Source organism: Uloborus diversus, chromosome 6 (assembly GCF_026930045.1).
Source record: "Uloborus diversus isolate 005 chromosome 6, Udiv.v.3.1, whole genome shotgun sequence".
NCBI classification, from domain to species: Eukaryota; Metazoa; Arthropoda; class Arachnida; order Araneae; family Uloboridae; genus Uloborus; species Uloborus diversus.
Window position 1 is genome coordinate 107,723,740 of NC_072736.1, and position 25,692 is coordinate 107,749,431.

The 25,692-nt window shown below is 34.9% G+C and overlaps 1 protein-coding gene across 1 annotated transcript in view; it reads left to right on the top strand.

Annotated features, from left to right (window-relative positions):
* The first annotated feature begins 401 nt into the window (after positions 1 to 401).
* LOC129224913 (zinc finger protein basonuclin-2-like) overlaps positions 402 to 25,692 on the top strand; it is a 176,351-nt gene continuing 151,060 nt past the window's right edge. Inside the window, exon 1 of the mRNA XM_054859460.1 lies at positions 402 to 590. Coding sequence (XP_054715435.1) covers positions 402 to 590 — 189 coding nt within the window. The remainder of the gene's footprint in view (positions 591 to 25,692) is intronic.

Sequence of the window (25,692 nt, forward strand, 5' to 3'; positions counted from 1 at the left end):
ATCAATGAAATAGCGATTGTATTCGTTGATGTATCGCTGCCGAGTTTTTGTTTCGCTTACGACGACATCTTCATGCGGTTGACACTTGGGCGCAACTCACCTGTGATCGTCCGCCCCTCCGACGTGACGTCACGCGGCCGGGGGTGTCCGAGCGCTTTCTGACGTCAGGAATGTCGCCGGGCGCGAAGGAGGAGTGAGAAAAACTGGGAGTGGCTACGGTGTGTGCCGTACGGTCGAGGGCCCCTCCCCCCTCCTGCCCAAGGATCCTTTCTTCTTCGTCGCGGTCCTCGGCTCTCGCATTCGCTCTCCTGTGACGGCGGCTGCCTGCTGCCCGGTGATCTTCTTCTCTCTCGGCGGGGGCTGCGACTCTCGGAGGTTTTTTGTTTTGTTTTTGTTGTGTGATGACGACGACGACGACCGCGGCTGAAGGCGGCGGCGGCGCAGCGTCGTCGTCCCCTTCGCCGCCCAACCTGCTCATGCAGTTGCCGCCCGCTGCCGGACAGCAGCCGCGGCTCTGCGCCGGACATTCGCCGGTGTCCCCGCCCGGACCGCAAGTCCAGATGGCGAGGCCGACGCTCCTCATGGATGTGGTGAGTGCGAGTTTTTTTCACCTACTTCCCTTATCGGAACATCACGTAATGCTATCGACTCCCATTTGGGAGCAAAGAATCAGTGCCGGAGCGAAGGGGGTGGGAGGGGGAGGGGTAAAAACACCCCCCAAAGGCATTGGTTTTAACTTAAATGTGTATTCCAATACAGTAATTAAAACATGTGAAAAGACTGTTTTAATAACGAAACCCCCTTAACTGGTATTTTTGACCAAAAAAAAAAAAAAAAAAACAATCCTAGAAGATATTTTGATCAAAAACCCCCTTTAGAAGGTATTTTTGGTTTAACATCCCCCCTCCACCGGGAGGTATTTTTGGTTTAAAAAAAACCCCTCCAGAAGGTTTTTCTGACTGCGTTAATGCTGGGTATTATTGTGATTGGAATTATTACCTGCAACTCAAGTATTTGAGAAATTGGAAGGAAATTCCCTATTTGGCGAATGAGACTTCAGATTTTTTCCAAATGGATAAAATACCGGTACGCACACGTCGTACATCTATCGAAAAGGGCATTCGCAGTGGCGGATTTACCATGTTCTCAATTGCGAGGGACCAGCGTGACAATAGGGTAAGCAAATGGATACAAAAATGTGCATAATAAATGATTTTCATAGTTCTGTGATAAGACAAAGGAGCCCCAAAAATCCATTGCGATGGGCCCCAAACTTGTAGATCCGCCACCGGACCTTCAGACCTTCGAATATTGCAATTATGTTCCCTGATTTGCCGATCCGTTAAACAAAATTTGCCGAATAAGGAAATTTTTTGAAGATCACAGTGACCTCACATCGGGTTGCCCCTGTAAGGGGGATGGAGTGGGGTGCGAGTCCCCCTCTAAACATCAGTACTGTTAATGTTTGTAATAAAGTTTGAACATTAATGAGGCAGTGAGAAGCAAAGGGATGGAAGTGACACATTTAAAAATTTGGAGATAACCAGTCCAAAAAGTAGGTAAACCTCTCCTCTGTCTTGGGTCAAGAGATAGGTAGGTGCTGCTGCAAAACAATTTCAATGAATGCCTACCTTGAACCTTATCTTCAAAAGCGTTTTATTCAAAACTTGAGAATGTCCACTTGCATCCCTCTGCTTCTCACTGCCTCGCATTGAAACAAATGACTTTTCTTATCCCGCCTCTAAAATTACACATATGGGCGCCTATATGAAAAGAGCAGAGGTTCTCAGACTTTCAAGCGCTGTAATTATTCCCCCGCCCCCCCCCTTTTTTTTTTGGAAACCTGATCCATAGTATTGTACTTCATTCTCAGCTCATAATTATTATAAAATAATATTGTTATTTGTTTTTCAAAAGCCACCCCCTTGCAAACCTCTCGCATTTGTCATAGTTTTAATTACTCAAAATGAAAAGGTTTTTTTTTTCTTTTGAACATTTTTTAAAATTAGTATAGCATTAAATCTATTTAAAACAAACTGGGTTGTGTTTTCTTATGCTGAAAATGCTTTAAATTCTGTTTCGTAGTTCATAGTTTTATAATAGACCATACACAAAATTTATAGAGGATAACCTAAAACTTAAAACTGCTTATTGTTCATTTCCACAAGTGCCTTCCTTTTATAAGGAGGTTAAAATTTTATACAATTATTCGGGACTTTCTTCTACCCCCTTCCAACAAAATAGAGAAATGAAAATGCATTGCAAAACGGTTTTCCAAAGAGTAAAGTAATTTTTTGTCGCGATCCAACAGTTGGCTAAACACAAGTTGGGAAGAACAGACCCTAGTACAGGGGTGAAAAAAGGCATTCTCTGCTACTCCTTGTAAATTATGCGGAATCTTTGCCCAAACATTAAAGGGCAGAAAAAAAAGTGGTTAAATTTATAATTTTTCATGACAGTTAAGTTTTCATTTGAAATTCAGAATAAATAAGCCCAGAACAAAAAAAAAGGTAAAAACTTTTTTTTAGTTCCCCACCTATCGTGAAAAAAAGTCTAGAAAATTCAATGATTTGAAAATAAATAAATAAATAAATAAAACTGTTACTTTTAGTTCCACCTCTCGTAAAAAATTCTAGAAAATTCAATGATTTGAAAAAATTGAAATCCTATATAGTAATTCTCCATTTAATGATTGCGCTTCAATGTTTTTGTGCTTTGTGAGGTAGATTAAAAATTCGAACAAGTCGCAAAACTTAGCTTGAAAAAAATTCACTAAATCTTTTTAATTTAACAACCACTACTTTTATTGAAGGCATGAAAGTTGTATTATTATTATTATTTTGCTTTTTATTTTGCCAAAAATACAGAAAAGTCTGTTGTCTTTAAGGATTTTCTGACTATATTCAAATTGATTTAAATTCATTTATGTAACTGTTTTATCTACGTAGATTTGACGATTTTTCAGCAAAAAAAAAGGCTTGTACTGTTTCTGTATCGCCCATGAAAATAGGAACTTGTGCTTCTTTATTGCGCAAATTTATCTTTTTTAAGATGTGAAAATACGTAATTTGGTTGTATGAAGGACAGATTATAATTCGAAACCTTTCAATGATGCTTTGCTTTTGAGATGGTTTGTTTATTTATGCCCTTTTGATCTCATAAACAAATTCAAATTAATAATTATAAACAGGCTAGGAAGCTTTTTTCTTCAATTTAATTGAAATTTTGCATTGAATTTTGCCTCTATATTTATTTGCTAATTTACAAAAAATATCACAACAGCTCGAACTAATTTTTAAATGGAGAACATTTCGAAGAATGAAATCGTAATTTAACGTGTTTATTGAAAAAGTTCATTTATTTAGCTAGGTGTTCAAAGGTTTAAACATGAATTTGCGAATAAGGGATATCTAACTAAAATGATCATAACAATCAACGTATTATCAATCACTTGAAATGTTCTAATATAACGTGTTAGAAAAAGTTTTCCATCCTTTCAACCACCTTACATGATGTTTTAGTTTATTTATTCGCTTTTTATTCTCTGTCAATACTTGGAATGAAAGTGATTTTTTTAAGAGGTATTAGGAAAAGCATTTATCAAGTCTCATTTTGGAGACTAAATAAAATGCTAAGCCGGCCACAAATAGTTATTACTTCATTGATTTTTTTATTTATTTATTTAACAAGTCATTATACTCATCGCAATTAGTTTGTGACGTAAAAACGATCCTAAGTTTTCTCATGTTATAAGAGAGGAAAAAAAAAAAAAAAAAATAGGTACACTTCAAACTTTTTCCTACAAAAATTTGGGGTTGATTCAACATTAATTCTTAAGCTTATATCATTCCAGTTTTCATCCAGTTTGTATATTAATAACGTTGCAGTTAGGTTTCATATACAAATTAACTATTGAGTGGTGAATGCAAATAAAAAAAGAATTTTAAAAAATTTAAATTTATAATCCTTCCGTGTGAACATCAACTTTGATTTTAAGTTCTGCTAAGTACAATTGATCCAATTTCTTATCATTTTTTCTTCCATCAAGCGAGCTTATCTAACTGTATCTTCACCTAAAAAAAGTGTGCAAACTTGCAATAGCTTATTGCAGTGGTGCCCAATCTTACGGCCTATGGGCCACACCTCTGATCCGTATGGCTTGTTATTTTGTTTAATGTTATAAATCAAAAAGCACAATCAATGTAAATGTTACAGATTTGGAGCCAAATATAAAGAAACTGGTGTCTGAAATGCAGATGCATTTGTTAAAAGAAGCATCAATTAATGACAATAAATGTTTCAAAATTTTATCTGTGTTTCGGTCCTCGAGAATCGTTTTAATATGAGACGTGACCCTCCTGTAGAAAAACATTGGGAACCGTCTTTTTTTGCAGTACGTCATTTTCTAAGCGAACTGGATTGGCCTATACGCTAAGTTTACCTTGTCCAGCTAAGAACACTTTGCAATGTGTTTTCCGCTGATGACCTTAACGTTTTCGATTCCGTCTGAAAAGTAAACAAAGTAACAAATATATTCAATAATTCTGATCTATATCCATATCAGACGTGATTTAAATTGTTCCGGCATACTTGATCTACGTAAAGTTAACCTATATTGTTAATTAGTTGGGAGGTGATCTTTTTATATACTTAGAGCTTGTTGTGTATAAATATCTCTTGCGATACCTTAACTGTACATACATAGGCAATTAGAACGGGGGGGGGGGCAAGCGGGGACTGCTCACTTATTTTTAAAAGTAAAAGAGCCTTTCCCCCAACTTTTCCGAAAATGATTTTTGATCTGGGATTGATTTAGTTCACGAAAATAAAAACTAAATATTACAAATGGATTAACTTTTTTCATGTTATTTCATAAGAATGGTGCCTTGAATATGAAGAAAGAGTCTACAGTGGCCATCCGACCTGAACTTCAACGCCAAATTCAATTTTTAGAGGTCATTTAATCAGTAATGTTAAAATGCAACTGTACAGTCTAGTTTTATTTTTAAAAATGGAACAATAAGAAAAAAAATAATTTTTAGTGACATCACCTCCTAACCCCTTACTCCTCTTTTGACTCCTCACTTTTTTCGTGCAATAGCCGCCTATGTGTACAAATTTATATATTAGAATAGAAAGTCCAGCGTGATTGGATTGCATAAAATCTAGCCCAATCCAGCCAAGATGTATCTGTGATATTTTTTTAGAATCTATGATCTTATTCTTATCTGTCAGAGATCTGATGCAAAAAAAAAAAAAAACTTTAATATAGTTGTGATTCTGTGTCATCGCTATTATCATCTTGGTTGATCAGTGATGCAACTATCTTGACATTCATTTGCGAGATGTCAAATTTTCTGTAGAGTTTAAAAGTCATTTTTTCCGGGTGCTAATTTATTTGTCTGAATTGGGACTTACTTCTATTGATTGTCAATATTTATGACAAAAATAGAAATTGTCAAGTTATATCTTACAGCTAATTTATTCTTATATTTCTTTATTCTTATTTCTTTATTCTTATGTATTTATATGTTTCTTTTTCTTTGGCTATGATGGGCAAAAATAGTAACGGCTGTTCAAAAAATTAACTTTTTCCATGCTTCATCCTTTTTTGACCATAAACATGGCCATACTTTTTTTAATTACAAATCCATTGTGCAAAACTTTTAAATTATGGAATCAATTGATCGAAAAACGTTTTGTGTTCCACTGGTTTTCTTTTGGTGCAATTTTTTTAGCATTAATTTTCCAGATTTCTGACCTCTATTTTCAATTTTTCACTTGTTTCACTGTATTTAAGTAGAAGCAATTCAAAACGCTCATTTTATCTTGAAATCGTGCAAAGTACATTTTAAAAATATTAATAATTAATAAATAATCCATATTTCGTATTTCATTAAAGCTGTATTAGTTGACCACTTTGTTTTTACAAAAACTGACTGATTTTGTGAAAAAAAAAGTCTGTATCATGTGTTTTTTTTGAAAATCCACTACAATGTTTTCATTTTGCCACAAACTACAGTATCATTTGTTTTGGCTAGTCTTTTCAAGCAAAATAAATATACATAAATAACTTTTTTGAGCTTCGGACTTTCATTGGTTCAAATCTAAAAGCTAATTTTTTCACCAGTTCATCATATTTAAGATCGGTTAAATGTTATAGGAACCAAAACATATGGAAAAATAAAGCAAACGGGAAAAGTTTTTCTAAAAGTTAAGTTACAGACAGCATTTTAATTTTGCCACGAACTACCATCGTGTTGATACGTAAAATATTCTGCTTTGGTTTATCCTTTCATGCAAAATAAATGTGAATGAATCCCTTTTTTGAGTTTTTAACTTTCATTCGTTCATATACTTAAAAGCTTACCTTTTTTTCTTTTCCACTTCAACATATTTAACATCGATTAAAATGCTAAGAAAGCTAAATTATATATGTCAAAATTAAAATTTAGGTAACTTTTTAACTAACTCGTTGGTTTTTATTTTGAAACGTTTACTCTCTCTGGATTTTTAAGTGGATATTTAATTTTATTCAATAGTATTTCGAGCTATCCTTTTCCCCACTTTCACCTTTTTCTGAGATTTTCTTTGCTAAAGATTTTATTTCATTGATTATCCATGTTTACAATAAGAAAAGAATGTGTCAGGCGAAAAAATACGGAGCAAATTTCTATATAGAACTTACTTTCTTCGTTAAACAATGCTTCCTTCTTTAAACACATATTTAAATAGGAAAAGAAAGAAAGTGCCAATAAATTTTACGATCAATGTTTCATTAAAACGCCCGATAACTGCTTTTTAATTTAATTTTTGCTAAATGTTTAATTTGTGAATCTGAACATTTATCATTCTTGTAGTTTCATTCGAAATTTAATCATTTATTATAACTGCTTCGAACCAAAGCCATTTTTATGTTATTAAAACTTGACTACTACGACCTTCATAACCACATATAATTTTCATGACGTAAAAATGAATTCCGAAGTAGTTTTTGACTGCCCTGGAGCCGGTAACAAAAGCTATATTCTGTCATAAGTATTGTTTAAAATGACAAAATTATCATTCTCATGAAATTTATTCAAGTTATCATGGGCATGACGTCATTCCCGAAAGGAGCCTGTTCTTAATTCCAACACATGGCACTAGCAGCATCGGTGGCATTTTTTAAGCTACACCATATAAGTGATGACATATTAACAAGTTTATGTTTTCAATATTACTTTTCTCCCGTAAGACTTCGTTTAGAACAGGGTTTCTAAACCTTTCAGGATCTAAGTCCTCTTTTGAGCTCTAAGTAGACGTCATCCCCCATTCCCCACTTGTGGTTACACAAGTTGTACAATAGGAAACTGAAGCTTATTCAGAAAAATGAAACATGTTTAGTTAGTAAGAATCTAGATAATTTATCACACAAAACTTAACATTGCTACACAAAACTTTATTTTGAACATATTATTACTAGAATATACGAAATCTAAGAAACAAGGAAACAAAGAATTTTTTTCCTGAGATGATCTAGAACCTAGGTGAGGTTTTTTTATGTACATTAGTCACTTGCACTACATTAAGAAAGGGGCTGGCATTGTTATTTAGTATTCACATGGTAACTACAAAATTGAATCAATTCTGTGATTTGTTTCACTTTTTATTTCATCTTTTGTAAACTCACATACCTCCCTTGAAATTCTTCCAGGCCCGCCATTTCGAGTTCTTTCGTGTGTGTGTGTGTGTAGGAGGGGGGGGGGTCCAAAGGGTGAAACTCGATGCAGATTATACCAAAAGACAACAAAAACCGCTCCACTTTTTAAAAATAAATTAATTTCTCAAAGCCAGAAGGGGAGGGAGGGGAGAGGGCAATTGCCCACTTCTGACAAACCTAAATGAGGGGCATGCTGGGACCCCGTAGGGAGCGCGGCTCCAGGTTAAGAGCCACTAGTTTAGCGAAAATTGATTATAAGAAATCACTGATCACTGAAAACTTAACTTGATCAATGTTGAATAAAATGTGAAGGCGTTTCTCGTTTAGCTACAAATATGAAATTTGTGCCCTCTAATGTCACATTGAGGAAACTCATTAGCAGATCTAAACGCAGCTGTACTAACACTTTATCAACTTGTGACAAAGTTCATTTGAATTAGACTGAAAGACAGGTGTTTCAGACGTGACAATTATTAGCAAGATTGAAGTCGGTAGTAATTGCTGTTTTTTTTTTCTTTCTTACGTCTAAATGAGTCATCATCTTTTATTTTTTTCTTTTTCGTACGGTGTTTTTGAAATACATCCCACAATATTCTGAGTTATGACGAAAACTAAGCGACTAAGGAAAACATCGTTGAAGTATAATTGGTGAAGAATTTGGTGATTGATAGGACAATTTTGTGACGCTTGATTATTTGATTTTGAATGAACATCGAAGTAATTTATCGTGAATGGAATTTCGTAATAGTCGAATCCCGTTTTAACAAACTCCACGGGACCATTGAAATGAATTCGTTGTTGAAAAATTTCGTCAGTACTGACATTATTCCTTTCAGTTACAGATCATACCAAAACCTTCGTTAAAACGAGATTTTCGCTGTAACGGACTTCGATAAATCGATATTTTACTGCCATGTAGTTCATCGTTCACTAATGTTGAGCTGAAGACCATATAATAGTGAAGGCAGACTAGTGATTCCCGCTAAATGATGTTGCTTGTTGACGCAACCATTCTGGTAATGAAATTCACCTAACATTGAGAGACGTATTAGCATTTGTGAAATCATAATATCGTTGATACGTATGCAATACACCCACTTTGCCGTTCTTAGAGCACCATATTTTCCCTATATCTACTTTAATATTTACCAAAAAAAAAAAAAAGTAAGTACAGTCATGTAGGGTAACTTTGAACCATGCTGGTTAATTTTGTTCCACTTCAAATTTTTTAGTATATTTGACTTTAATAAATAAATGAAAATAAATAAATAAATTTTAAAACCTAGAAAAACGTACTCTGCGCTCCAGCTGTTAAGGTTTTTTCTGCTCTTTATCTCTCAAAATAAATAAATAAAGTTAGTGATATTGTACTACACGTTATTGCATTCTTATAGAAATAATAGCTGATAATCGATTAACCCGCGTGCTTCAACAATGAAATTCGCGCCATGGCATGATAATTTGATAATATGTTTTGGTATTGTTTAACATGCAGGGAAAGGCTTTATTGTGACGAGGCTGAACTCGATCCGGCAACTTAACAGTTTTACCAGCAAGACCGTGTCATTTCAGAGGAATGAAGAAAGGAAACAATTTCAAGTATCGAAATATCACCAAACAGGCAATGACTTCGTTCAAATGTAGGAGCAATTTTCGCCCATCATACTTTAACGGGCGACTTTCTAGTCATTTAATAATTTTGAAGTCATTGTTTGGAAGTTGTTTTTGTAGTTGTTGAAAGTGCTCTTCCTACATTGTAAAATTCAATGAGGGAAATTTCCTTTACTTTGTTGCATTAAAGTTGCACATTTTTTTTTTAATTATTATTTTTTAGTAATTTATATCTGACATGGTTCAAAGTGACTCTAAATAGCTGGATAGCTTTGAACCCGGCAAATAATTCTCTTTAAATAGATTCATTAATTACTAATTTTTAATTATTCATAACTATACAATACTTAAAGGGTTTTTCCTTAGAGCAGAAATTTGAATATAGGGAGCAAGTCCAATCATTGGCTAAGCAAAAGCTTGGGCAAAGACCTCAAGTCACGTGATTCAAGAACGACGAGTGGTTGACACGTTTTGCATGAAACTAGCGAAAGAACCCTGATTTCTTCCAATGCTTTTCTTTAAAATCTGTCACGTGACTTGGGGTCTTTCCTTCACGAATGAAAGCCTTCTCTCCCTCCATTTTATCGCTTCTCAATAGGTTTTCTTCCATTTTGTGCCAGCAAGTACAATAAAACGATAAAAATATCAGTGGGGCAGTTTAAAAACTGTGGCCCAAAGTTACTGCACGACAGTTTGACATTTTAAACATTATACGACACAGGTCCAAGCACTATGTGTATCTTTTTGAACGTGGAAAACAATGGTCGAAGGCTTTCATACAAAAGCAGTGATGGTATAAATATGTTCAACTAAATGTTTACGAAGCCCGCATCAGTTTCAAAGTTAACTACGAGCCTCTTTATCAATTCACGAAAGAGTTTTTAAGAATAGCAAAAGTGAGATTGATCGAGAAGAAATCACAAGCATTTGAGACATTCATGACCTAACCTTGATTTTTCTTTTTTTATTCAACTCAATCAACTAAGAGAATCGTCTTTATTTTTATTTTCTTTACTCTTATTCAAACTTCTTAGAAATTGTTGAAACTAGGAAACTTAAAGGAAGAATCTCAGTTTTTATTGGAACAGATGAATAAAAATCAGATTTTTTTTTCATCGAGAGGCCTCGTTTTAATTAAATGACTTTTGTATAATTATTATTTTTTAACTTATTTATTTTTATATTTGATTTCAAAAAAAAAAAAATCACTGATTTGAGTCAAAATTTTCAAATTTTGCTCTCATATTCTTTTTTCGGTTGTTTTCTTACTGGGTTTCCTTCTTTTTTTCAATTTAAATGTGAATATTATAAATAACTTTTTTTAAGTTTGATGTATCCGAAAATGTAACGTGCACGAATCACAAATTTATTGCAACTCTTATTATTCATTGAATCCCGGATATTCGTCTCGTGTGCAAACATCGATATATTATGGTCAAACAGTTTAATTTGGATACCACTAACGCAGCCAGAACTTTCTCCCGCTGTGTTGGGAGCTTTTTTTTTTTTGCTCTTGACAAGTCAGAATTTCTTCTTTAGGAAGGAGGGGGACGAAACAGTCTTACATGCATTGATATTACCATACTAAAATTGGCAATATTGCTTAAAACATGAAGAATCAAACCCTACAACCCTCCCTCCTCCCCTTTTTTCATCCTGTTGGGTTTTTTAACAATTCATAAACCTTTTGGAAAGTTATTTTTCACGGACGGATTTTTTATTTTTCATATACGGATCAACAGAATGAATCAGTGCGTAATGACCCCCTCCCTTTTACGTGCCCGAAAATTGACAAAAATATAGAACCGCCGGGAGTCAAGGAGCTTCTCTCGCCAATTTGGTCGCCTTGAACCCACCACCATAAAACTTGTAAAATGTATACTATCCGATTCCTAACCGGGCAGACCCCCAAGGACCGAACCCCTATTTTCCAACTAGACTGAATTACCTCTCATCAGCCCTGCTAAAAGATTTTTTTGTTTATTTATTTACTTATTTATTTTTTGCGAGAGGAGGGGGAACTTCAATTTTTATTACTTACCGAAAAAGCCTCTGAACTGTATTTCTGCCTCCCTCCTTCCCCGTTAGATTTGTGTGCTGCTTCTTTCTCATCACCCTCTCCAAAACCAGAAGCTAAATCTGTCCTTGACTGAAGTATGAGTTGAATACATCAAACCTGTCTGTCTCGAATTTTTAGGGACAGAAGAAAAATCCGAAGCAAGGGAGTTTTAAGATAACGAGGTTTACAAAGGTCGAGATACCGAGTTATAAAAATAAGTTACATGAACAAAGCCAAAGAGTTAACAAATTATTTTGCATGTTTTGTTGAAGATTTTACTCTGTGACTTCTTGCTCTACACGTTTTACTAATTTTAGTGATTATATAATGACTAGAAAGTCGCCCCGTCAAAGTATGACTGGTGAAAATTGCTTCTACATTTGAACGAAGCCATTGCCTGTTTGGTGATATTTTGAAATTGTAATCCTAACTCCAGTGTATTGGCCCTAAACTCCAGTAGGTAGCGTTTATTGTTGACCATTCTTTCGTTTCTTCATTCCCCTGAAATGACAGTCTTACCAGTAAAGCAGTTAAGTTGCCGGATCGAGTTCAGCCTTGTGACGATAAAGCCTTTCCTGGCATGTTAAACATAACCCAAAACACATTATAAAATTGTCATGTCATGCCACGAGTTTCATTGTTGAAACACGCGGGTTGCCCTATCATCGGTTATTATATATATAAGAGGATATTCAAATTAAACTTTTTCGAGTATTTTCCGTTCCCATCTTTGTCGAACCAACTTTCTCAATTTAGCACAGCTGTCTATATAAATCAACCATCTTTCCCAGCCGGCCAGAGACACATTGCGCAAGATGCGCAGAGTGTCCCTTTAAAGGGATGTCGGTTGATCTTTGAAGTAAATCTCCATCTGGTCATGAATTATCCTCGGCCGCACAATTATGGCATCGCATCAAAGAGTTGGGTTATTCTGGTCGGTTTGGCGCGAGTCATTTGTCGTCCGGTTATTGGTTTATTTATTGGGGCCGGATGACGCATTCGGCGGCGTCGGGACACATGAAAGCGACGCCTCATTACCGAATGACAACGAAAGTCCCATTAATTCCGGACGCCTTGATTATTTCCTCCTGTGTTTTGCTTCTATCCTTCTCGCTCACTCTCGGAAATGCGTCCTCGGATCTCACGGAGTTTTCGTCGTGTTTGGCGAAAAGGCTTCATGAAAAAAATGCTCCTATTATTTTTTTCGTCAAATTGACGAAAGTTTCGTGAGATTTGAGCATTGGCTTCTGACTCACCTGGGAAAGAGTCGTCGTAAATGACAAAATTTGTCCAACATTGAAGTATCTTCCAGAGAGTGAGTGATGCATTTCTGAGAATGATGTTGGTCCAGGGGATCAAATACTACTCTTAGAAAAGATACGTCCGGTTGCAAAGGGGTATAGTGCTGTTGCCCTCCTTCGCCATGGTTTTTTCAAAAATTCAAACAAAGTACGCCGACCAGTGAATGCAATAAACAGCTCGTAATTTAAAAAAAAAGTGAAAAGTTTTTGAAATGTTTTTTGTCATGTGCCAAATAATAGCCTATACTATGAAGCTTCCTGGAAAATTATGTTGAAAAGGAATGCCTGCCGTGTTGCCATTACTTTTTGCTGAAAAATCTGGTTCTATTAAAATTTTAAGGTAAAAAAAATTATGACAAAAAAAAAAAAAAAAATTGCGGTAAAAAAAAAAAAAAAAAGCAAAGAGGTGGCGTTGCAATCGTATAATTTGTTGATCTCCGATAAAATTTGATTTATAACTTTCTCCGTACTGTTAATAACGCTCCATTTTCCCGTAAAATGTACCTTTAGATCTTCCTGAATTTACCAGCACTGTTTAGAAATGAACAAATAAAGTTGAAATATGTTGTAATTCGGACACGACAGGACATCTTGAAGATCGAATTTTTACACTTTATCTACAAAAACGTTCGTTTTCATTCCAATGAAATTATGAGCTTTTGGCATCTTTTATACAATTTTCAAATTTAAGGCAAAAATGCTTCTCTGTCAGCTACTTGCCTTCTCTTGGGCTGGCAATTTTCATACAGGATTTTCACCAAGAAAGCATTTCTTAAAATTATTTGCCCAGAATTTATTATTTCTTCTTAAATAAATTTCAATGCTAGTTATTAAACTCATAAAATTATTTGATCAAATGTGAAAAACCTATTATTCTTTAAGACACCTGTCATAATCATTGTTATTCTAGAGCTTGCAATGACGGACTAACAACGAAAATATACGAATACCCCCCTCCTCCCCTGCCAAAAAGAAGGTTAGAGAAAAATATTTGAAAGAAAACATTTTTTTTTAAAAATAGTTCATGGTGAACGGATTTATGTTAAACCACAAAAAAAGTTGGATTTTGACTACTAAGCCAGCTTTAATTTAAAATGTAGACATTATTATTATTTTGTTTATTTATTTTTTTAAAGTTGGTTTTATACCAACGTACACTACATTTGCATCATGTTCACAATAATAAACGAAATATTTCGGGGAAAGGTGTCTCCCCTCCCCCCTCCAAGTACAGCATTTTTAAAAATTGTCAGTATTTATTTGATGATGATTTCAGCCATCGCACTCATGTTACATGAGAGAAGAAAACAGTCTCTTATTTTCTTTTTTGGTGTTATAAAATGTAAACAATCCTTCTTTTAAAATGTAAACAATCACAAAATGTTGTTTTGTCTTCTTTTTGTATCTTTTTGGCTTCGATTTTGTCCTCTCTGAGATAAGTGTTTCCAGTGTTATCGTGTTCTTAAATAAATGAAGTTTATTTTAAAATTTAAATCAATTTCTTTTTTTTTTGAGTTGTTTTGTTGGCTTTGAAGAACAGTGATATTTAAAATAAACAGATCACCGTGTTTACAACGTCAGCTGATGTTCTCATAACAAAGTTTTATTTAGTGTTGCATTTCAGTCAATAACTTTGTTTCAGTGAATGTGAAATTGTTTGCGCTTTTTTACGTACACATAAATTTGAATTCTTTAAATTTCTATACAGTAGAGCCTTTTTAATCCAAACGCAATTGATATGACCAATAGTTTTGAAACAAATTAGAGACGTCGCTAAAAAAAATGCACTTCATCGTTGGTTCAGAAAAAATGAGTAACTTCATTAAATGTTTAAAATTTGACTAATTTGCACATTGTGCCGAGTACTAGGGCATTGCATGTTTGCTGATGTAATTTTTTTTCTCTGCTGTAATTCTGCAAACATTCTATACTTATTATAGCATTTAAAGAAACAATATTTTTCACTGCAAAGCATTTCACTCTTTTCTGTAACATTTGATCCTTATTTAAGCACACGTTCTAGCTGTTATTAGTGTACGCTGTACAGGACATGAGCAAAAAATGGTTTGGTCTGTAATCCGACCCATTTGATAATCCGAACTCCCTTCCGCCAGAAGTTGTTTGAGTTAATGGGGTTTTGCTCCATTCGCGTTTGTTGTTATAATATTGCGTTACGTAAAACATACAGGTTTATAACAACGCCAAATGATACATAACATCATTACTTATAATTTTTACTTATGAACACACTTTCTTTTATTTTTTCTTTCGTCCATTTTTTTAAAATATGATTATTAATTTTCAAATTTCTCCCTTCATAACTTAAAATTCTTTATTTCTAACTTTTTGAAAAATATTTTGATACCATAAGCAAAAAAGTCTTTAAAAACTCCAAAAGCTGCAACGTGTGACCTAATTATCTTTTGTTACTCCACGAAACTTATTTATTAATCGAAAGTAAGGCTTTCTATGTTATGGAATTAGTATGCAATTCAAATTCAAATTTCACCATTAATTACGCTATTCTTCCCAAAATTCGATATCAAAAATCTGTTAATTTTTAATAATATAACTTTCATAAATTAATGATGCATGAAATTTCTATTGCATCTTTATACCGTTTTGGGGTAGTTGGTGTCCTTTGGCCGGCTTTAATGGAACGGCACTTAAGGCTCAATCGCTCTGCAGAGATACGGCACAACTGCTCTTTGATCTCGTGTCACGTGACGCTTCATATAATGTTTCTTTTCACTTTGTCAGTTTAGGTGTGTTTATAAAATGAATGTGATAAAGGCGGTGATATCCTCAATTCTAAGTAACTTTTCATTTCTGTCATTTTTTTAAACCGTCCATCTCACAAGCGAGCTTAGGAACTGGTAAATTAAAAATTGTTTCTTCATTAATTAATACATTTACGATTATTAATTTCAACTAATTTCAAAAAATCCCTTGTTTACCACTTATTACTATATATTATTATTTTCAATGTTGTAAAAATTACTGCAGTAAACCTTTAAATTTGAGCGATTTAGGTTCTGGTTAATTAAGTTTAAGTTTGATTTAAATACTGAAATGTATTAAATACAACTTGAAACTGTTGAAAAAAGTATTTAGTATCAGTTTTTCAGTGTGTACCCGATAGTTAGATGATTGTCTGTTTGAAGAAAGAGATTTAAATTTACCAATAAAACACTGTTGACATTTATTTTTATTTATTTATTTATTTATTTTTGGTGTGTGAAGAAAGTTGTATTTGTAATCGTTAATGGCTAAATGTTGACCTATTTTACATAGGAAGCGATTAAATGCATTTTCAACTTTGTAAAATTTTACTTTCTTTTAGTTATTTGATCTGTAACAGACGTTTAAACTATACAAAAGAAAATACAAACGTTCTTGAAATTTAATTTTCTTAAACTAATGTTTAATGTAAAATGATTTTTGTTGAATTGATTCAAGTTTGTATTTTTCTTTTTTTCTCTTTCTTTCTCTCTTTCATTTGAAAAAAAAAAAGCAAATGGCTTGACGTGTTACACGTAAAAAGTTAATGCCAGATGCTCCAAATTTGCTCTAACACTGAACTCTTCTTTCTTTTATCTTTTTTCTTTTGAAAATAATCAAAAGAAACATTATACGACATTCTCCCTATACTTATATACCTCCTTTAGATAATTATCACTTAGGGATTTAAGTGTTTCGTGTTAAGAGCCGTCATAAAGTTCTTAATTTGCTCAACATTTATGTTTTGCCTAAAGGCTTTTTAAAACTTTCACGACATTGAGATTCATCGTTTTGTATGTTTAAAAAAAAGCGGGGGGGGGGGGGGGATTTATTGCACTGGTTGCTGGAGAATAACGCAAGAATCAAAAATTCTAATCCCCATTTTAGTGATTTTCTTGTTTTTTTTTCTGTGCAATTTTATTAATATTTTTTAAAATGTGTTTTGCAATCTGCATTTGTTTATTTACCCAAAAGGAAGAATATAAATATTTCACTAATGTCCTCAACTTCAAACAAGAGTTTTGTACTTTTGAAGTGTAACGCGATATTTAAAAGTAACTTTACTTTATATAGTTGAATGTTCAATTATTTATATTTGAATGAATAATTGATAATATTCCTGTCAAATCTTAGCACGAAATTGTTCGGCCTTAATAAGTATTAGTTAAATTTGTTTTCACACCTTTTTTTAGTAACCACTGAAAATAATATGTTGGTATTTAAGAAAAAAGTTGCTTAAATATAAAGGCAATATTATAAAGTATCTACACGATATCATATTATTGACTAGGTTACTCTGATTCTGTGCGTGATCATTGCGACTAAGTGAAACACTATATCTTATATGAAAAAAAAAGAAAAAGAAAACGAAGTATCGAATTTAAATTAGAAATGCTACTTATAGGTGAAACAAATGCAGATTTGTAGAGAATAATTTGTAGTTTCGTAAGATCTTGAAAATCATTTATGATAGCGATAAGATTTTAAGAACACACGAACTCTACAGATCTGTGGAGAGGATTATTTACTGTCTTTAAATATCTTTAAAATCATATATACGAAGCAATGAGATTTTTAGAACCACTTAACACCACATCTGTCAGATAATAATGTATTACTGTTCATTATTTTAGTTAGTTTTTAACGATCTTGAAAATCGGCAATTTGGTTCGCAAACATATATTTTTTTAATCAACCCCTTTAACTTATTAAGTCAACCCCTTCGTCTCCTCCCCCCCCTCTTTATTTTCAACTTCTAATTTTCCTCATAATTTCTTCAGCACGATTTTCTACTGTAGGTATTTCGATCAAAAACATCGATTAAGTAACAAAATGCTGCATGACTGGAAAAAGGGAACCAAAATAAGGAAATTGGAATATGATTTTTAATTTATTTTTTCCTCATTCAGTGGATTATTATTATTTTCATACTTATAACTCAATCCAATTTTGAATATTTTTCACTTTAGGTGTGCAATTTCGAATCTATTAACCATCAGCTTCATGATGTCAATCCGATTTACCGCATGATTTCTTTTTCAACTTCACTCGCCACGTCTATTTAGCTCTAGATCTGCATCGTTCACAGACAAAATACCGGATGTATGTGGACTATTTTTATCCCATAGTTTACACATCCGGGTAGCTTTAACTTTAATACTTTGCCAGAAGGGAGGAGGACGAGAAATAATGACAGGGGTTGTGGGCCTTTTTTAAACTGAATGATATTTTTCATGTTTTCTGTTCGTTTATAAAGGGGTAGATGTATTGCGTAAATGGCTATCTATGAAGGATTTTTAAGTTACAAAACTATCTTGTATTATTTTAGTGAAATTACTCCTCTACATTTTTTAACCAATAAAATAGCCATTTTTTCAACAATTCCAAATTTTTCACATTAACGTCAATAGAAGAAATACAAACCGAATCTGAGACACAACTAAAACTAAAAATTCAAACCAAATCTACAATACCACAAACACTAAATATTCAAACCTTATCTACAACACTATTAACATTCAAACAAACCTTATTTACAGCGCCAATAACATTAAAAATTCAAACCTTATCTAAAACACCATTGACACGAAAAATGACAACAAAAATTCAAAAGAATTGCACAAATTCTGTGTACAGAATCGGTTTTTTTTGTTTCAAGAAGTTGAGTAAAAATCTAAATATACTTCCTCACAAACTTAAATTGCCATTTTTTCAAAAGGTGTTCATGCACAATTTATGGAATCGTCAAATACGACTTCACGCTATCAAAATGATTTTTATATAATAAATAAATTGTATTTTGATATTTATCAAACAGGAAAAACGTAAAACGATAGACTTATGATGATGAATAAATCTGTTTCGGGTGTTTCATGCTTATAAATTATTCCAATCCGAAGATAGCAGAACTAATGCGATTCTATTTCAAGACTGACTGATATTCCAGATATATTATAGTTTGATGTTCATTTGGAGAAAATCGCGTAATTAGTAGATTTAACACGATGAAGAATAAATGTGCTCAAGGTATTTCCGGTGTTCGGCTACATTCGAAATGAAATATCGGCAGAAGATTAGCCGGTAAGTGCGGAGCTTCGAGTAGCGCTAATTATTACATTGGAGAAAGAAATGCTTCCCGACCCCTGAGTAAAATCCGAAGCGCTATATATCAGGCTTCCAGGAGTGCAATCGAAAAAGCGACTTCTGTAATCTGTCTCTGGGCCTTTAATGCTCAATCCTTCCCCTCGAACGGGGGTGGGTGTTCGAATCGAGGAAGGAGGGGGGCGCAGACGATGAAGAGAGTGATTGCCGCGCGACTCCTGGAGAAGAGAGCAAGAGTCGCTGCGGAAAGTCCGTAATGACTCATTAGTCAAACCAGGCTTAAGAGCTTATATGAGCTCTGGATGGAAGGCGAAACCCCATTACTGATCCGGGCGGACGAAAAACGATAACAATTACAATCATGACGGCCCTTTCCGACGCCCCCAATAAGAAGGGCGGCAAGTCCTGATGGAGAGGGGCGAGGGGGGGGGGGGCTTGGTCACGGATTGCCCGCGCTTTCCCAAAAGCGAGTCCTAATGGCAAGGTGAGGTTGAAGATCCCGCTTGTTGTCATTACCTGGAGTGCCGGTTCTTTCTCCAGTTTTAACTTGCCCTCACCTCATCCCGTATTCTTCCGGACATTAGCGTCCATTGTGAAAGTCAAATGGGAGTTTGGAGGTTTCTTTTTCTTTTTGGATGGCATCAGTTCCCGACGCGAAAAGTTTCGTGGAAGATTGTCTGTCCCTCACGACATGGAATTTCTTTCACTCTCCTTATCTCTTCTGGTGTTTTTGTTGCTTTTTTTTTTTCCTTTCTTGCTCTTCTTTGGAGTCTCTTGATTTCGGAAGAGAAGTAAAAGTAAAAGAGTGGTGTTCTTCTTTTGCTAGAACTACTCCTGAAGAAGCACGTCCTTTGACTCTTCTGTCAAATCAATTTCTTCATCCCCCGCCTTTTAGTACCTCGGACCAATTGGAAAGGAAGCATCTCGACTGATCGCTGTTTTGCCACGTGCCTGTTCTTTTTTTTTTCCTCTTTCATTTTTACGCTTTCATTTCTTAAAAGCTATGTCGTCCGACTCTTTTTCTCGAAATGAACCAGTTATTTGTGGGGTTAAAAAGTTGTACGGCAAAAATGCTTGAAACGATGTTGGTCGAGATTGCTGGAGAAGCCAAATACTTTCGTGATCATAATTTATCACGACGAGACTCCCACTCTTGTTATTTTTGAGGAAGAAGTACCACTTCCTACAACGTTTGAAATTGTTCGATGAGATCTTGTCTTAATATTTCTATAGCATATGCATAAAAAAAAAAAAAAAAAAAAAAAAAAAAAAAAACTGGAGCGTGAATATATTTTGGTCAGAAACCAAAGTAGGCAATCACAGTAAAACGTTTACTCTCAATTTCCCGCATTTTTTTTTCTCCTGAATTATTAATGTTTTTAATTTCAATGTTGTTCAATCAGAGGTGTCCATTCCCTCAAGGGCTATAGTGCACCTACCTCACTTGAACGAAGGACCTCCTAAAACGAAAGCCTCCCCCCCCCAAATTAAAACAATAATCCTCTGAAATTGCCCGCCCCCTTCCTGGGCACCCCTGAATACTTTAAAACCATAAAAGAAAATATAGGCACATGAAATCTGTAAAATTTCAGAAGAAATTAACCTATTTACAAATAATCAACCCTTTTCATGTGTTAATTGTAACTTTTGTTTTTGTGCTGATGAATTGAAGGGCAGCAAAAGTTTCGTGATTTAAAAACTCAGCTTACATATTTCATTATCTTTAACTCTGGAGTTCGTTGAAGACGCAACAATAAAATTCTTTTGATTGATGATATCTAATATGGCTTCATTCTTAAATTTCTCATGAAAAGAATATTGCCATTCGAAATGTTTTAAATGCAAGCAGTCATGCGTTATCCTAGGAGCAATTACCTCCCTATAGAAGTCAATAAAAGGAACATCAGTTCTTTAATATATCATTTCTGGTCATATATTAAAATTCATATTTTTAAGCGAAAAAACATATTCTACATGGCACACGTTTTCCCTTCACACTCAGGCCAGGTCTCTCAAAAATATCTTCATTAAGAAAGTCAACAAAAAGAATCCTAGAATCTTTAGGCTCTCGTGTCTGATCATACATTGAAATTTTTATTTTTACGTGAAAAAAAAAAAAAAAAAAAAGGAAAGAAAGAAGAAATGTCGATGGTTTTGTTTTTCTTTGACCACTAGAAAATGCTTTGATTGTCCACTAGTTAGGGGTAGTGTTCGTTCACAAGGTTAGTGCACCACTTTTTCATTTCAACCTTCCAAAAATCCTGATGTCGAACCGTAAAAGTTCTCCCAATGTTGTGAAAGTAATTACATTATCATTTAAAATGTCTTTGCTGTTATGTGCCAAATACTGCAGTTTTTTTTTTCTATTGAGTATGAATTTTTGAAATGAAATCACGTTTTCATTTCCTGGTCTGTTTGACTTATATTGTACATGCATGACACACGTTTTCCCTTCACACTTGATTTAGGTCCCTCAAGAAGTCAAACATCATCCTATCAGCATTTAGCCACTTTTTCAAAAGAAGTCAACAAATCGAAGCCTCGCATCTTCAAGGTCCCAGTCCCATGGTTTTTTCCGAAACTCGATATCAGTACCTGCACTTAACCTCCCTCCTGGAGTAGGCCGCGTGGGCCACTCGAAGTTGTTCACTTTGTCCTGTCCTCCACCTGAGTAAACGCGACAAGAAATTGACTGCCGTCGTAGTCTTGAAGGAGGCGGGCATGTTGACACAGGGTCCATCGAAAGCAGCTCTTCCTATAAATAGTTTCTTGGGAGGTCTCTGCCTTTCGAGAAGACAACGTTATTTACCCCTCCCGTCAGAGTGACAAGGAGTTTAGTGTTTGGAACATGGGACGACTGACACCTGGACTTTTAATGTGTCTTGCTTAGAAACTGGGCCAGAGTGGTATAGGCAGTTTTGTCTGCGTGAAATCATCGAAGTGCGTTTCGGAATAATATAGTCTTTTATGGTAACTTATAGGTGGTGCAAACCTAACCTGGCAGTGTCGTAATACTTTGATTAGGATTAGGATCCGCGTAGCCTTTACTTTGCGGCCAGATTAGGTTTTGCCCTAACTATAATAACACGCCGGTTAACTTCACTCCACTTCATTTTTTTTAAATATTTGGTATGTTTGACATTAAAAACGTCTATAGTTAGGCAAACCTAACCTACCGCAACTATAGAACGTTATATTCTCTTTGCATGGTTATGGAAAGGTGCTAGGAAAATATTCGGTTGGTATTTTATACAGCTAACTGCATCACTTACTAACTCTGAATTACTGTTTGGGAGCTATTTTTGGAATTGATGAACGCTCAGTCAGTACACTGCACTATTCTCTGAAATATTATAAATAATGAAAATCTTGTGATGGAACTGCAAAAGAAAGGCAATCACATCGCTTAGCTATAATTGTAACCACACAACTTCTCTTAGATTGCCATGGGTTTAGACTTTAAAAAGTTGGAAGCCTTATGTACCTTTGATAATTTATAAAAGCTCACTATGTGTGTCATAGTTGAAAAGTCTCTCAATTGCCCATCAATTTACCTAATCATCATTTTATGATGTAAGGTATATATTCTAAATAATCGTTACCCCAATTCGAGCTGAATTTCGGTCGCAGAATCTAGAGGTCTTTTTCATATCGGCATACTTGACTTGCGTTAATTAAACCCTTGCTTCTTGCAGTGGTCTCCTAACAGGTAATTCACTAACCATTTAGAAAATGGATGAATTTCATATATTCTAGAAATTTCGAAAAAAAGTGCACTATAAAATACTGAAAATTGCTTGTTATACTAACATGGCTAGCACGATGATAAACAACGCCCTTGGACAGTATCAAAATATCTCTCCTGTCCCTTCTTGTCACACATAAAATAAAGGGTTATTATTCCAATTACGTATAATTTTATTACATAAAAATGTTTTATAAATACATTAATAAATCAGACTCATTGAAGCCTCAAACCAAGTACGCAATAATACATATCATGTTAATGAAAATAAAAATTGGTTCTCCTGTTCTGACGCTTAAATAATGGTACTCATTGGACTCATTTGATTCTATAAATTTCTTATGAATTCTTCACCATTGAATTATGTAGTATATACAATGTTTTATTGACAGAAATACGTATTTAGCTCGTATTGTATATATACACATTACCACACGCATATACAATATTCTATTGATACAAATACATTAATACATACATTTACACATGTATAAAGCCATAATGTCATTGATTCAATTAAAAGCATTCTTTGACAACGATGTATTAATCTGTTCCAAGTCCCAAAGTTATAGTTTCGCCTCCCTCTCTCCCTAGCATCTTTTAGTTTGGCAGTTATCTCCGATGGTGAATCCTTCTATCCTCGTCGGCATCCTTGATGCTCTTTAGGGGTGGGGGCACCCCATACCCCATATACGGAAACCAGGAAAGAGAGATAGGCACAGTTTTAATTTCGACCAGACACGCACATGGCCCGCTTATACAAACGAGAAGCCCACCCTACAGATTGCCTAATCTGTGGACTTTTTTCTTTCTCCCATCACACTGAAAATAATGTATTCCCACTCTCTTGTCGGCGCTTCTTTAAAAACTCTTTTTTGCGAGTTTTTCTGACTCTCTTTTGTTGTCGAGATATCATCTTTTCCCCAATAACTTAGCTCGTGTTTTGTATTGACCTTGTCCGACGGAGATGATTATCTGCTATCACATTCGATTTTCTGTCTTCTTCGCTTTTTTCTCAGTAGCTTTAGTTTATGTACATATTCAATAAGAGGCGATTAACTCAAGCCAAATGCTTCGGTGTTAAAAGCCATATTTTTTCCTTTTGAAGATAATTTCATCTTACAGTGTTTAAAAGAAGAAGCTATTACAGAGTTTTTAACCACTTGGATGGGAGTTTAGTTGGTTAGTTAAGGTCTCCATCTTGTCAGATTGTTTAGCTCTGCCAATTTATAAGTTTAAATCATTGCTGATAACAAACGCTTTTCTTACGGAGTGCTATGTCAACTATACGTATTTTAACTATTAGTATAGTGGTTAGAAAACTTTGTGCGTGGGGGGGGGGGGCGTATTGCTACAGGAAAGATGAGAGACGATTTTAATAAAAATAGAACATATGACGTTCTGAGAAGAAAAGGATGTTGGTGAAACGTTTTAAGTTTCGTGTAAAACACATGCAAAGTTCAAACAGCAGATAGACTTTCATTGAGAAGTTTTTCTGAATTATGCTGCGTAGTAGCATCTTCCAGGGCTACTAACACCATCTCTTGCCACAAAATCGATTAGAGTTTCTACCAGGGCAGCGACGTCGGAGGGAGAATGGCTGACTCTGAGTCCGACTCCAGAAATTTTAGAGCATTCAACTCCAACTCCGACTCCATTTCCCAAATATCAGTTCGGCTCCGACTTCGTAAACACTGGCAGAGTTCTGGTGTTTGAGGGAAAATGACTTCGCAGCCTTTCTTTCTACGACCATTTGTGTAAGTCATCTCGATGTTTTTTTATTTTTTGGGTTATACACCTCATTGCTTCTATGCGCTTCAAATATTGCAAGTAAGATGCTGCAAAAGGGTCGCCAGTAAATAAGAGTTCCTTGGAGCTGGAAATGTATAAAGCAATAAAATGATGCACAGGGAATAATGGTACAGGGTTTTCATAATGCAGCAACTGGTACAATATTATCTTACTGTCTTGTGCATATACGTCATATACGTAATTCGCTTGAATGGTCGGGATGCATTGGACCACGGTTTCTGGAAATCCTCTTATTCGTATCTGGCTGTTGTCTGAATGATAATTTATAGCGACTTTCAATTAGTCCATTAATCAAGAGAGATGCAAATGGCTGAGTTCTCAATCATTGGCGCGCAAAGAGTGGAAAGTTCCTGCCTCCACAGTGGCCTGGTCACGCGTTAAAGCATAACAGCCTCTCACTTGGGCAATAAAACTGGCACGAAAAAGGCCGAAGACCAAAAGCAGCGGATGTGGGACTTTGCTTTTATTGTTTCTTGTTATTCCTCCCCTCATCTTTATGCAGCAATAGAGCCTGTAATACGACTTACTCCTTGTCATATTTGCTGGGGAGGGGCGAGAAACGATTTTTTGAAAAGAAGTACTTTGTGTCTTCCACGCTTGGAGGCCCATTTTTAAACGCTGTCATATATCACCAAGCATTCCACAACCGCCGTCGTCGCTTGTTAAAGGTCCTTTGGATACGGGTCGGTGTTTCGGCCATTTTGTCGCACAATTGGTTGTTTGTTTATAACATAACTGCATTTACGCTGCTGTGGAGTGAGTGTACATTGTACAACATCAGTTTAATGAACACACCGTTAAAACAGAAGTTGGTAAATTGTAGGGGGCGTTTTTGCCGGACCTCTCATTTGTGATCAATATCTTTCTTCACTTTATCAGCCAAATTTGTTTCCAAGAGAAGTTTATAGGATTTGTTGTCCGCCTTTAAACTGAAATCTTGAATTGATTTGTTGTCCGCCTTTAAACTGAAATCTTCAATTGGAACTTCAACTTGAAGATGCAAAAATAACTCATCCACTAATGCTACTATTTGATTGCCACCCTGCTTTTTGCTGTCAGAAGTTTGTAGTTGGGTTTTTTTTCTACTTTTTACGACCAGTCGCTGACAAGGACGATGATAAAAAATAGCCATTTTCTTGTATTTAATACTATTTCATGCTCTGACGAAAAAGTTCTTTATAACTCTGGAACCCATGTAGGCGGTTTTCTTTGAAAATTCTTGCTTAATAACGCTGTTAATGCAATAAATACCTTTGTGCAACAAAGTAACAGTATGAAATATTATTGCCGTAAAGCACTAATGAACAATAGATAGCTGATATGTATTTCGGGGTTTCAAGGAACCCCTTTTGCAATGAAA